This window comes from Triturus cristatus, chromosome 7 (assembly GCF_964204655.1).
Source record: "Triturus cristatus chromosome 7, aTriCri1.1, whole genome shotgun sequence".
Taxonomy (NCBI): domain Eukaryota; kingdom Metazoa; phylum Chordata; class Amphibia; order Caudata; family Salamandridae; genus Triturus; species Triturus cristatus.
This window is the reverse complement of record NC_140590.1, coordinates 962,061,125-962,073,667: the sequence shown is the minus strand read 5'-3', so window position 1 is coordinate 962,073,667 and position 12,543 is coordinate 962,061,125. Positions and strand designations below refer to the sequence as shown.

At 40.5% G+C, this 12,543-nt stretch overlaps 1 protein-coding gene across 4 annotated transcripts in view; it reads left to right on the top strand.

The window, feature by feature from the left end:
• Positions 1 to 12,543, top strand: part of MACROH2A1 (macroH2A.1 histone) — a 217,957-nt gene that overhangs the window by 114,142 nt on the left and 91,272 nt on the right. For 2 of the 4 annotated variants that reach the window (XM_085617997.1, XM_085617996.1), the window contains exons 7-8: positions 1,463 to 1,553; positions 8,881 to 8,970. In XM_085617997.1, the coding sequence (XP_085474123.1) occupies positions 1,463 to 1,553; positions 8,881 to 8,970 (181 nt within the window). The remainder of the gene's footprint in view (positions 1 to 1,462; positions 1,554 to 8,880; positions 8,971 to 12,543) is intronic. The other 2 variants (XM_085617995.1, XM_085617994.1) reach the window with 1 other exon arrangement.

The window sequence follows — 12,543 nt, the reverse complement described above, 5'->3', positions numbered from 1 at the left end:
CCATTACATACACAACCACCTTTGACACATAACTCATAAACTGCATTCGACTCATTGGCAGTCATAAATTGCCTTCCCTTTCTGTCCCTTCGCACACCTGTGCTCTTCTGTACTTTGCCATGCAGTTCCTTCTGTGACTCTAACCACAATATTGTTTTATGCTTTTAGCACTCACCCTTGAGCTTCTGTCCCGTATCACCCCGATGCCTTTTCTGTACCTTACCACAACTGTGCTCCTCTGTCCTTTACTTAATATGGCTGTGTACCTATTCCCTGTAGCATTTCGAAAAGCACCAGATATTCCTATATACAGAAAGGCACGCATATAAAAATTCCTTTCAGTGATTACCCTCCGATGGCTTTACCATAATAACAAAGATCCCAATTTTATTTTAAAAATTGATTAGAGATATAAAAGAAAAAATAAAGTAGCAGTTTAGTTGTAGTTGAAGGACAACTTTATAATGTTGCCCGTTTTTTTTTTTTTTGCTTGATGAAAAACACCTTTCAACCCAAAGGCACCAACCCCAGCAACACTAATGTCAGGTTTTCGGGCTTGAAGTGGATAAGTTATGTTGGAATTTATGTCAAATTAGGAACTGAAATCCTAGAGCATTCAGGAACAACTATGTATTTAAGTCGTGCTTGCTTTGTCTGATAGTCATGATTCTTTGCCTTTTTATAAGTTCCAAATATTAGAAGATTGCTCAGTAATTTACATTAGTGGGGCACTGTGAATTTAGATTTTTCACATCAGAAAGTACAGGAAAAAAAAGCCAGATTTCTGCTGCCACGTTTCCAATGTCACATCGGGGAGCAGTCAGACTTGCTAACAATGTTCCCCGCTAGAATAACAGAACAAAAAATACCAAGCAGGTTGAGCTTAATTCATATGTTATGATTATTTTTTCTCCTCCCTAAACGTGCAGTATTGAAGCCCAGTCATGAATAATCAAACATTACATATCTCAGTATACTGTTTTTTCCCGTTTCTAATCGGTAAGAACGTTTTCTACACAGAGCAGACAAGATGATGAATGCCATCCCACCGAGAGGTAAAATCTGGAAGTTTATTGCTGCTGACAAAATGGAGAAACTAATTGTTTTGTTTGGCCTTGTAAACCATTTTTAATTGTTTCCATATTTGAGTGTTAATCCCATTGCTGGTTCTACAGAACAGATCTCTGCAAATCAAATCATGGCGTTTGATTATTAGACCTAGTTTTGTACTTTCTCTGTCCCCTCATGAAGGCGACATGTCTATTAAACAAGTTATTTCAACCATGTTTCCTACCCCCTTTCAACACATTCGTACACAAGGAGAACTATAAATACAGTGTTGGCATCCACTTCTAGGTTGACGCTGTTGAAGGCTATGCGACTGTTGCAATAGGAATATGTAAAGCAACTGGGTGGATTCCCCATTCAACCCTCCTCATGTGCATTTGTTTACCTGTTGTAGTTGCAAGTTGCAAAAGCGGACATTGCCACGATTGAAAGTGATGCTGTTGTTCACCCAACAAACTCTGACCTCTACACCGGTGGGGAAGTAGGTAATGAAAAATTCGATGCTGCTGAATTTTGGCGTGTATGCATGGTGGGTGAATCACCAGCATAATCTTGATTGTTTTGTGGGTTTGCATTACCTTTCTTATTCCTATCAGTCCTAACAATTCAGAAGGAAGACTACATTTACAAGCCAATTGTATTAGACGGCCATTTCACAAAAGATATTGGTCTTGGGACATTTTACAGAAGATAGAATTCAGGCAAGCGTAGTGGACAGCCTTAGAAGAAAGTTCAGCCAAAATGGCTATTGCAAGTGATTTGAATTGTAGGATATAAATGTGAAAAGATCGAGGTGCATTCATAATTAAGTGTAGCTTGCTTCTGAAGTCATCTCAGATCTTCCATTAGAAGCATATGTTTGATAGGAGCTCCCACGCATTGCCTCTTTTAACCATCCCTGATGCATTTATATCACACTGGCATCCGCTCTGTCCCTTGTATCTGGCAGCCTCCATAAAGAGCTGGGTGTGGAGACATGGATGTAGATTATAATACACAAATGTAGATCTCTTGGAATGTCTTCTCCCTATACGTCATGACAGATCTTTAGCAAATTGCAATAAAGTTGTTGCGATTGTCATTTTGACATTTATAAGTAAGAATCATTTATAGCTTTGTGGATATTTCTCAGTGCTACAGTAGCCTGGCAGCAAAGGAGTAAAAAAATAACACTCATTTCTTCTCGCAAATAACAACTATGTTGATGTTTTTTTCATTTACTAATTAAATGCGATCATAACAATAGTGAGTCACGCTGCCCAGTATTAAAAACAAAATTCAATATTAAAGTACAGTTTAAGGGCTAAAAGTTCAGATTTGCTGGGGAGGAGCGGATGCAAAGTTGATTATATTCCAAGTCCACTTGGAAAGGTAAACATGATTTATCACACAAGCTTCTTATTGTAGTAACTGTTGGAAGAAGGATTGCAAACCCTCAAATGCTTAGCTTTCAATTATTAACCTCAACTTGCTTTACATCCCCCTCCCTCTAACCAAGAGATATATTACGGGCTGATACTAAATCTCTGCAACACTATATTTCTGCTTATGCTGTGTTTGAAGCCAATTAACCCACAGCTTGATTCATCTGACTGAGAAGCTGCTTGTGCCCCTGAGAGAGTAACAAAAGTGTAAGCTTGTCAGCAAAATGGCGCCTACAAACACTGAAGCCTTCCTTTTGATAGGTGACTAGGATCATTGTGCATGGTAAGGGAACCCCTATTTCAAAACGCTGTGTGCGTGTTCTGCCAACATTTATGCTGTGACCTGCTTCATGAAAGCTGGTTCTGGAAAAATGAAATACATTAAGTTTATCCAACACCCAAAGTGGATCTTGTAAATGAAAGCAATAGTTGTATTTTTGAGATAAAAATAAAAGAAAAAAGAAAATGTTAATGAATATTCTGTGTGGCATTTTCACTTTACACTATATACTGCTCATAATACTAATGTTTAGAGCGCCTACTATGTGCTACCTGCAATGGATATGGGTCCAGTAGCACAGAATTTATTGTACTGTCTAAATGCCGGCAAAGACAAAAATCAGCATCGAAGCATACTGAATGCTGGGTCTGAAATTAAAATGTAATGTTACGAGCCACTTAAAAGTTCCCATGCAAAGTTGCGACTGCACCTAGGTGTTTGTGTACGTAAGCAATTTTAGATCATTGTGGTTCTTGATAGCAAATGATCCTCTTGCTCCCTGTCAGAAGTCATATCAATAGTAATTCTGTTTTGCTCTGTGGCTGAGCACACTTTCCAAAGCGGTTCCAGTGAAAAGACGCAATTCAGACACAACTAGCCCCCACTAAGTAATATTTACTTATATTTGGTATGGTTCTATAACATAGAGTTATATATATCATAGCAAAAATATTGACAACGAAAATATGGACAAGGTAAATATATGTAGGTAACTATAGGTTTGCTATACTTAAGCAATCAGTGTTTAGGGCCGGGCATTCAACAGAGTCAGCGCTGCAGCAAACCACGGAAACTCTAAAATTCACCCTAGATCAAGGAAAAATGGCAGTTCTGATCCTGTTGAATCTCTCAGGCGCATTTGACAGTGTCTCCCATGACATCTTGGGAGAACAGTTAAAAAGAAGCGGTATCTCACACAAAGCGTTAGCCTGGCTAACATAATTCCTGGAGAACAGGAGACCAATAGTAACCCTCAGCAGTTACCAATCAACAGAGAAACAGTTGCTCTCTGGTGTTCCTGAGCGCTCAGCCCTGAGCCCAACACTTTTCAATATATATATGGTGCCCCTACTAGACCTGGTGTCATCTTTTGACATCAAGTCTGTATCCTATGCTGACGACACTCAGCTTATCCTAACTTTAGATAAAGAGTCCACAGTGGCTGAAGAAAACTTCCAGCAATGCCTCTCCGCTGTCTTTGAATGGATGAAATCGAATCACCTCAAGTGTAATAGCCAAAAAACGGAGATCATGCTGCTTGGAAAATATAACATATTCACGCCAAAACTCTGGTGGCCAACTGACACAGCCCCCCCCCCCCCCCCCCCCCCCCAACTCAGTGGATACTGTTAAGAACTTGGGGATCAGATTCGACCCTTCTTTTTCCTTCCACCAGCAAGCGCTCTCGGTGATAGGTGCCTGCTTCTATTGGATAAAAACCCTCAAAAATCTTTTTGATCTCCTTCCAGCCACTGCTCGTAAGGCAGTTGCCTTAATCTTGTCTCGCCTGGACTACTGTAACAGTCTGTACGCAGGAGTAAAGAAAATAACTCTGAAAAAGCTACAGACTGTCCAAAATGCAGTGGCCCGACTGGTACCGAACCTGCCAAGGGGGTCCTCAGCCTCGGAGGCACTCCATATCTTCCATTGGCTGCCAATACACAAAAGGATCCTCTTTAAGATCCTAGTTATAACCTTCAGAACGGTCAGGCAAACTGGACCAAGATACCTCAGAACAAGAATTAAACCTTATGTTACTCATCCTCCTCTGAGATCCTCCTCTGAAAACTTTCTTGCACCTTCCCGCTTCCACCTGACATCCAGAGGAGGAAAGTCAATGGCTGTCCTTGGAACAAAAGCTTGGAATTATCTGCCCACCCAACTGAGACTCCTGCAGTCAGAATCCATGTTTAAGGAAATGTTGAAAACCTGGATTTTCGCAGCCCCAGATAGTCTGGTTTTATCTCTCATCTGACAGTTCGCTGTCTGAGACCACTCTCCTTGATACTCCTTTCCACTCGCCTCTCAGCACCAAGATGCTCCTCGGAATGATAGCTGCGCTTTATAAATGACCTCATTCATTCAAGTCCACATTTTGCTATCTTGATTATATTTGTTCTTTAACCTTTGTTTTTTCAGTTAATTTCTAAGGTTTTATTTAATGTAAAGTAAGGTTTCACCATGCCCAACTATCCCAATCTCCTGCAGTACACAGCCTTTAGCTGTGCATGGTGAACAGGTTAAGTGAAGGGCCTGGTCTGTGGCCAGACTCTGCTTCCAAGTCTTTGGCATGAATTTGGGTGCACAGCCCCCTGTGGCAACCAACTCCCGCTGCATGGCCTTCAACTATGCGCGTGTGGGTTTTGAGCTTAGGACCTCAACTGTGGCGTGGCCCTGTGCCCAACCTCCCGCAAGCAGCCACCTACGAACCTCCCACAGTCAGACAAACACAAAAAGACACCTACCGAACGTTTTCTTTTTGGTTCCACGGTAATCGCTAGGTAATTTCGTGATAAACCTGCTGGGGTACACTGAGTACCGCAAGTCCGCGTTGACGTGAGAAAACATATATTCTTTTGCACTTTGGACCAAAGGGGGGAATCTCCCTAATACCACACCTCCTTATGTTGTTTTATTTTAATTTTTAAGGACACATCCACCAAGTACTTGAGTCATAAATTGGCAGATGCAATATTTCTCTTTATGTTAGGGCCAACCAATCACAGCGCTCAGTCTTGGTCCCAGTACCGCAGGACCAGCCAATCAAAAGGCTTCACTGCCATTTCTTTCCCTGTATAGTTCCGCTGTACTCCCTTGGTACTCTAAAGAGTACAGCTAGTCTGCAGCAACATGAATAACCCTGTTTATTGCACTCTTTCCCCAGGGGTATGGGGTACCCTTTAGAACCACCCTCCACCCTGCCCCTTTATATATTGCTTAATTTTAACATTAAGGACACCGGAACAGAGTCCTAATATGGCGGCCTCAACATTTCTGTTCATGCCAATCACAGTGCTTGGTCTCGTGGGACTGGTCCTAGATCCGTTGGACCAGCCAATCAGCATGCTTCATTTGTCCTTGTTTCCCTCTCTAGTGCCTTTGTGCTCCTTCTGTAGAACTGTGCTGCAAGATAGTTATACATTTTGATCCTGGCTAAAAATCTAGCTTTCTACCAGCCATTATGACTGTAGCGCTGTTCAATTTTCTTATGGGAAAATGTGCGGGGAAAACCTGTTTTGCCCCAGCTTGACAGAGACCCCTGAAAAACTTTCCAGAAAGGAGCTGAGGTGAATGATCTTTTTTTGTGTGGGAAGTTTCATGGAGAGTCATCAAATCAGTGGCAACTGCCACAAATGTGTTGAGATATATATACACACACATATATAAATATACAAAATATGCAGTAAATCTGTAGGTAATTATTTATGCTTACCTCCGTGATATTCTGGTTGTCGATAGTTTTGCTACTATATTCTTGTAGCACAATAATTCTATAGTCAATTTTGTGTCATACAACTTGAAATAATGATGAGATTTTCATGTAACTTTTGAACGTTGCATGAAGGAAGCATTGTCAATTAAATGTTACAAAATATGGTTGCATGAGTTTATGAAAAGTGGAAGAAAATGTTGAGGCATGGATGTACACTTTACATTGACTCTCAGATTGAATAATCAAGTTTTTTTCTTTTAGTTCATCAGCTTAGCATATAACCAATTTACTAAGTGAAAATGCAGGCCCTAAATGAAACTGTGCCTTCTGACCATTAAATGGTGTTGTATCCCAGATACGCTTAACGTTGCAGTGTATCTGCTGGTACAAAATAAGCAAGATTCCCTTTCATAGCGTGTATATATGTCATATAAAAATAGCATAACCATCACAAGGTCCTCCCCATCTAAAGCCTTAAATGATCTTCTAAGTTCATTCCCAGAATACAGTATTCATTAAAGTTTGCACATTTTCCTGGGACTTTGTTTCCTGTTCTTTCTTTTGTTCCTCTCACTATTTCCAATGCGGTCAGAATGTCAAAAGCCTCTAATTCCTAGAATGCTCTTGGTTTATGAGCAAGGTAATGTTGACATCTCTGAGAATGTAAAGGATCAAGAAAGATAGACAATAATTTACCTGCAGAATATTGGAAGTGTTTACACCACACATCCTCAGAATTACAATGATGTGAATGGTATGCACTACGAACCATGATCACTACACACACTGCAAACAAATCAGAAATTTGCATGCATTTTGTGGAACAGCATATTTCCAAATCTCTGCTTAGCCTGCCCAATCAGGTCCATAACTGGAGGCCGCTGGTATCTCCTAGTGTATTTTGAAATCACATGCATGTGAAATGGTATTGGATGATTCTCAGGTTTTGTTTTTGTAACTTTTAGTGCTGAAGTTGGATCTGCAAAGTAAGATACACCCTGGGGTTACATTTTGAACATGGTCCTTGAATGACAGATTTTTCCATGCAGAGTCTACATATGGGTGGATTAAAATCCAACATTACATCAAATTAGTAGTCCTACAACATGATCTACTGCATTTCAACCTGCCCCATCGAAAATTAGGCTATTATGTTCATTAAAGTTTCTGATGTTATTTTAAGTTTATGAATAATGTTTCCATGAAAAGACTTTCAATGCTAACCACCCTACTGAGACCGCAGAGCACTTTGGGGTGTGCGTACATACAAGGTTTTTGGATTGCTGGACAGTGCTTTGCAAGAATCTGGGGACGTAGAACCAGCAGTTCATCCAGTAAGTTTGAGGCATGTTGAGGGCGCCCATGTTCATTATGACCCAAAAGATGCTACATCCATAGGGAAAAACATGTGTCCTAAAAGCAAAGAGTGTAGAGGGCTTGCCTGATTCACAAGTATTGCTTTGTGTCTAAGTTTAACTTAGTTATGGTAGTCCTTTTAAACTCTGTAATTTCACTCAGTGCAAATCTCCCATAGATTGAAATTCTGATGGGGGTGGGTGGATTTACTACTACAGCTGATCCAAAAACGTAGAATTGTTTGGGTATTCCCTAACATTTTATAATTCTATTTCCATCATTGAAGCTCATGTAGATTAACTCCAAAGAAAGACTGGAGTAAGTGCACCCCTGGGGGAGGAAACCAAAGGAAACCGCTCCAAAACTCATGGGGGCCTTGAGACTGGTCTCACCATCAGAAACATATTCTCTTGGTGAAGGGAAGTAAAAAAAATGTGAAGATGCTCAAATTAGTTATTTGGTCTCCTATGGAACGTGCGCTGAATAATGATAACTTAAGGTTAAATGCAAACAAGTTGATACATGCTTTTAAAATTCTATGAATTGCATACATTTTCATGGCCACTCATAGACTTTTTTGTAAATTCCTCGAACATTGAAGGAGGAAAGCTGTAATGCATATATTTCCGACTTCCAAAGCTTTTCAATGTGGGTCAAGAGACTCCTTGTTAAAAGGAATTTAAACTTGTAACTAGCGCAATTTCAAAACACAGTGTACTATATATAAATAGATGTTTAAATTACTGTATAATAATCCATTAACATAAAATGTACCTGACCATAGTGGATTTCAAGAAAGTTAATTTAATATAAATTATTTTGTGGACCCATGACAATGATTTATTTTATTTACATCAATAGGATCACCATATTTTAATTTGTGAGGTAGAGCATTTTAAAGCATATCCCAAGCTTGCATGAATATATTTTTTTTAAAAACCTACTAAAATATAGCCAATTAATGATCTTTAATTAAATAAGTAAATCATGAAGTAATCGAACACTTGAAGATCACAAAATATAATGATGCAGTGTCCTAAGCTCTGGGAAAATATAGTAACTTGACCCTCAAGTTTGTATTCTAAAAGTCGCTAACCACACCATTTCAGTTATTATATTTTTTGTGGTATAATAAAAATACTGTACATGGGATAGCATTATCCAACAATATATGCTTCTATTTTATGTTTGCAAAAGCTGTGATCTTACTATGTAGCTCTCTGCAATGCACAAGAAATCTAGGAAAATTGAAAAGAAAAACAAATTAATTTTTGGTTTTGCAATCAAAATAAATCTAATACAAAATTACCCCTATTCAGGCAATGCATTGGTGAAGAAAGGTGGCCAAGAATTTGTAGATGGAGTTACAGAACTTCGGAAAAAGAATGGGCTGCTCGAGACAGCAGGAGGTGAGAAATGTAGTCCTGGAAAGTAATCTAGTTGTTTGTGCTTCCAAAAGTGCCCTTGTATCAGATTTAGTAGAGTGCACGAGAGTGTCAAACGTTCTGTGTATTTTAAATAAGTTGCTCCAATTCCTGCAGAACACCTTATGCATGTCATGCAGAAAACTCACGTATCTTCCTTGATTCAGAGGCAGCGGAGGCATTTCTTCTATGCAGCACATCAGTGTTAAGTCAACACATTCTGCACATTTGGGAGCTTATTTTGAGGTAGACTACAACCTTCTCACCACTTTCCCATACATCTCCATTGTATCCACCCTTCTTATAAGCAGCACATTTAGACTTGGTACATCACACATGACCCTGCTGCCAACGTCCTCTTTGAGTGACTTGGGGCATGAGACAATATAGGTTTGACCAGTCTAAAACTGGGATGTGTCTGCCCAAGTGGGTGTCAGCATGGTAAGAGGTTCCGGCATCAGCATTAGCTCCATGTTGCTTTCAGTGCGCCCCATGATAACCTGACTACTAAAGCCAGAGCCCTACCACACACGGGGACAGTAGACCCGATCTCTAATCGTTTGTTTGAGATGTTCTCTGGAAACCACTGTACTGCTTCTTGAAGCTTTGTTCACAGTATAGCCATTATCCGCAATAGAAATATGTACAATAACAAAATGCTTGTATATACTTCGCTCACTGTGATCAGAGAATACATTTTTCTAGTCCTCTAGCTTTAGCCTACACCATGGTACCTATGATTCCATACTGGGCAGGTTCCATTTCAGCAGGCACAAAGGGTCAATAATGTCCTCCAGCCAAAGCCCCCTAACTTAGTTTGCCTCCCAACGTTCTGTTTGTATAAGGAAGTAGTCCATTCTCCCCAAATTATCATGCACCATTAAGCAGTAGGAGTAATGTTGTACAGTGAATGTTATCTTCTTCATATGTCACAGTGTCATAGCCTCCCATATCCACCATACGTTTTTTGATTTCATAAGATTTGTACAGATTGTAGCCCTTACAATAGTTCTGTATACCACATCTCATAGAATAGTGTTCATATCTCCTCGATAGTTGATATATCCTCCAAAGAACCATGCCTTATACAACTCAGTATCTATTTAAATGTCAGGTTATTCCAGGTTGGGCTATACACTTTAGCTAGCAGAATACCTACAGATAACTCTTCACCCAGTACATCGCATGATGTTTGATTTATCATCGAATGATTTGGATGTTAGAATGAAGTGTGTATGCATCGGAGTATCTTCAACGATGTTTGGTCTCCTTTGGTTGTGTTCTGAGCTTGTTTTCTTGTGCTGTTGAAACCCTGGTGTTCTTGATAATGTTATGCAGAGGAGTGCTTGAGTGTCATGAGTTGAGTTTTGCTTGATGTGATGGTTTCTACCTTGTTTTCCAGGAATGCTAGCATGGTGAGCTACTGTTAAAAAGATGTCACAGTGAAAGTCTTTGATGGGATGTAAGACTTGTATGTATCATTTGAGTTTCCATAGAGTGTATATTGCATGTAATGGAGAGAACTAGGACATTATGAATTGCCTTTCCAGTGTAGGGACATTGGGTTGTGTCAGTTCATCATATGTGATGTGGTGAGCCCTAAGTTGAGAATGCTTTACTTTGATGTGATTGGTCTCTGTGGTGTTGCGTGATGTTTAAGTTTTAAGAAATTGGAGAGACTGTTTCATTTTCACAGTAGCTAGTTTTAAAGTGAGCTTGAAATCCCCAAGGACAGTGTTGTCATCATCTCAGGTAGAGGACTATGTTAAGAGGTGCAGCATTTCTCAGAGAAAATGTGGGTTTGTAAAACAGTTAGAAGGCAACTTTTTACCACATATTACAAGTCCTGCTTGTTTTCTCAACATTGAAAGGAAGGACTAAGCCAAATTGCATCGGATTTAAACTTGCACATCACATACCGGTTTCAACAGCCAATGCTTACCTCCATGATTAGGCTATCTTGCAGACAATGTAGGTGGAGTTTATGCTGCAATCTTTACTGGGCCAGAAACATTCGTAATTCTGCCTTTTAATGTGTTGTTCTAACATATGGAGACCTTTCCCCTGTGTAATACCATATCTGTCTTGTGTCCTATCCTCAAATTAATCGCCAAACGGGAATGAATGAATGTATGTATGTGTGTCTGTCTGGTGAGGTTCATGTAAAATGTGAATACAACCAAAAATGAAGAAACATTTTCTTAGTCTAGGCTATTACAGATCTGAAAAACTGTAAAAATAAAAAATAAAAATGACGCACACACTAGTTATTTATTTATTTAGTTATTTTTTCACTTTTTGTCTACTCTGATCACTCCAGGCATAACTCCTGCTCCCACAGTTTGGTCACATCCTCTATGGCAGGCCCAGCACCACCGCACTTGCACTTCCACTGTCATTGACTGCATTGTACTTACAACAATTCAAATTATCATGTGACAGCCACATGGTGATTGTCCGCATTGCAAGAGCCACTGGCTGTCAATTACACAAGTATGAGCACACAGCAGAGAATATCAGCAAAGGCACCTTGACGCTGACTAACTATATTTTATGTAAATCTTCGTCAGTGGCAGGGACCAGAGATCCCTCTACTTATTATTCAATATATACATTAGTAGAATGTCTATTAGCACTCTTTTCTTCTGCTTTGTACGCAATACAATAATAGTAATTTGGCTTCCATTTCTCTGACAGGGTGGTAAGCTTTTTTCAATTTTTTATAGGTTAACCTTTTCAATTTTTGTAAGTGAATCGGTCTCGCATTGCAAGTGATTTTTTTAATCCTCTGCATTTCCACATTTGTCACTTCATATGTTTAGAAGCCTTGGATTTTACCTTTTGTATCATTGAGCTCCATAAGCAAATGAATCTCTTATCCTAAATTCCTCACAATAATGTCCGCTGCTGATCAACTGAACATAATAATTTTTTCAGAGAGAATATCTGGTTGGTCAATTTTTGTTCTATTGTCCACAAACAAGTATCTGATGCCCTTAAGTATGGAACAAATTGTCTTTAAAAATTCTCAAATCTGGGGGCGTGGCTTGGCAAGCCAACATGGCTGACCTGTGCTGAGCGAGCTCCGTCCAGCCCGCCGTATATCCTTCAATTATCCTGATTCCCCCGACCCCTGAGTGATCATTACGACGACTCTGCAGCATCGAGATCCGCAGTATCGCCCTGTGTGGTTTTTGGGCGCTTACGGCGGTTGGTGGTGGAGCGATTGAGCTTCGACCGGTATGAGGCCTGGCTGCCGGCGGTGGAGCCGGGGCGTCGCGCTCGAGACTGCCGGAGGAGGCCTGAGTGCGTGAGGCAGCCTTGGCCCCGCCCACCGGTGCGAAGAGCGGAACAAAGTGCCCTGGAGGCATCTGAAGGGCTGCGATAGCTGGTGGGGAATTAACTGCCGCTCCGCGACGTGGCCTGTGACGGAGCCAGAGGGGGAGGCCCGGCGGCTTGATCGGGCCTCAAAGGTGAGGCGTGGCGCTGAGAAGCGGGAGCTGCAGCCCGTGATCGGGTCACCTAGCTATCAGGACGCGCTCCGGCAGTGAGTGTTTT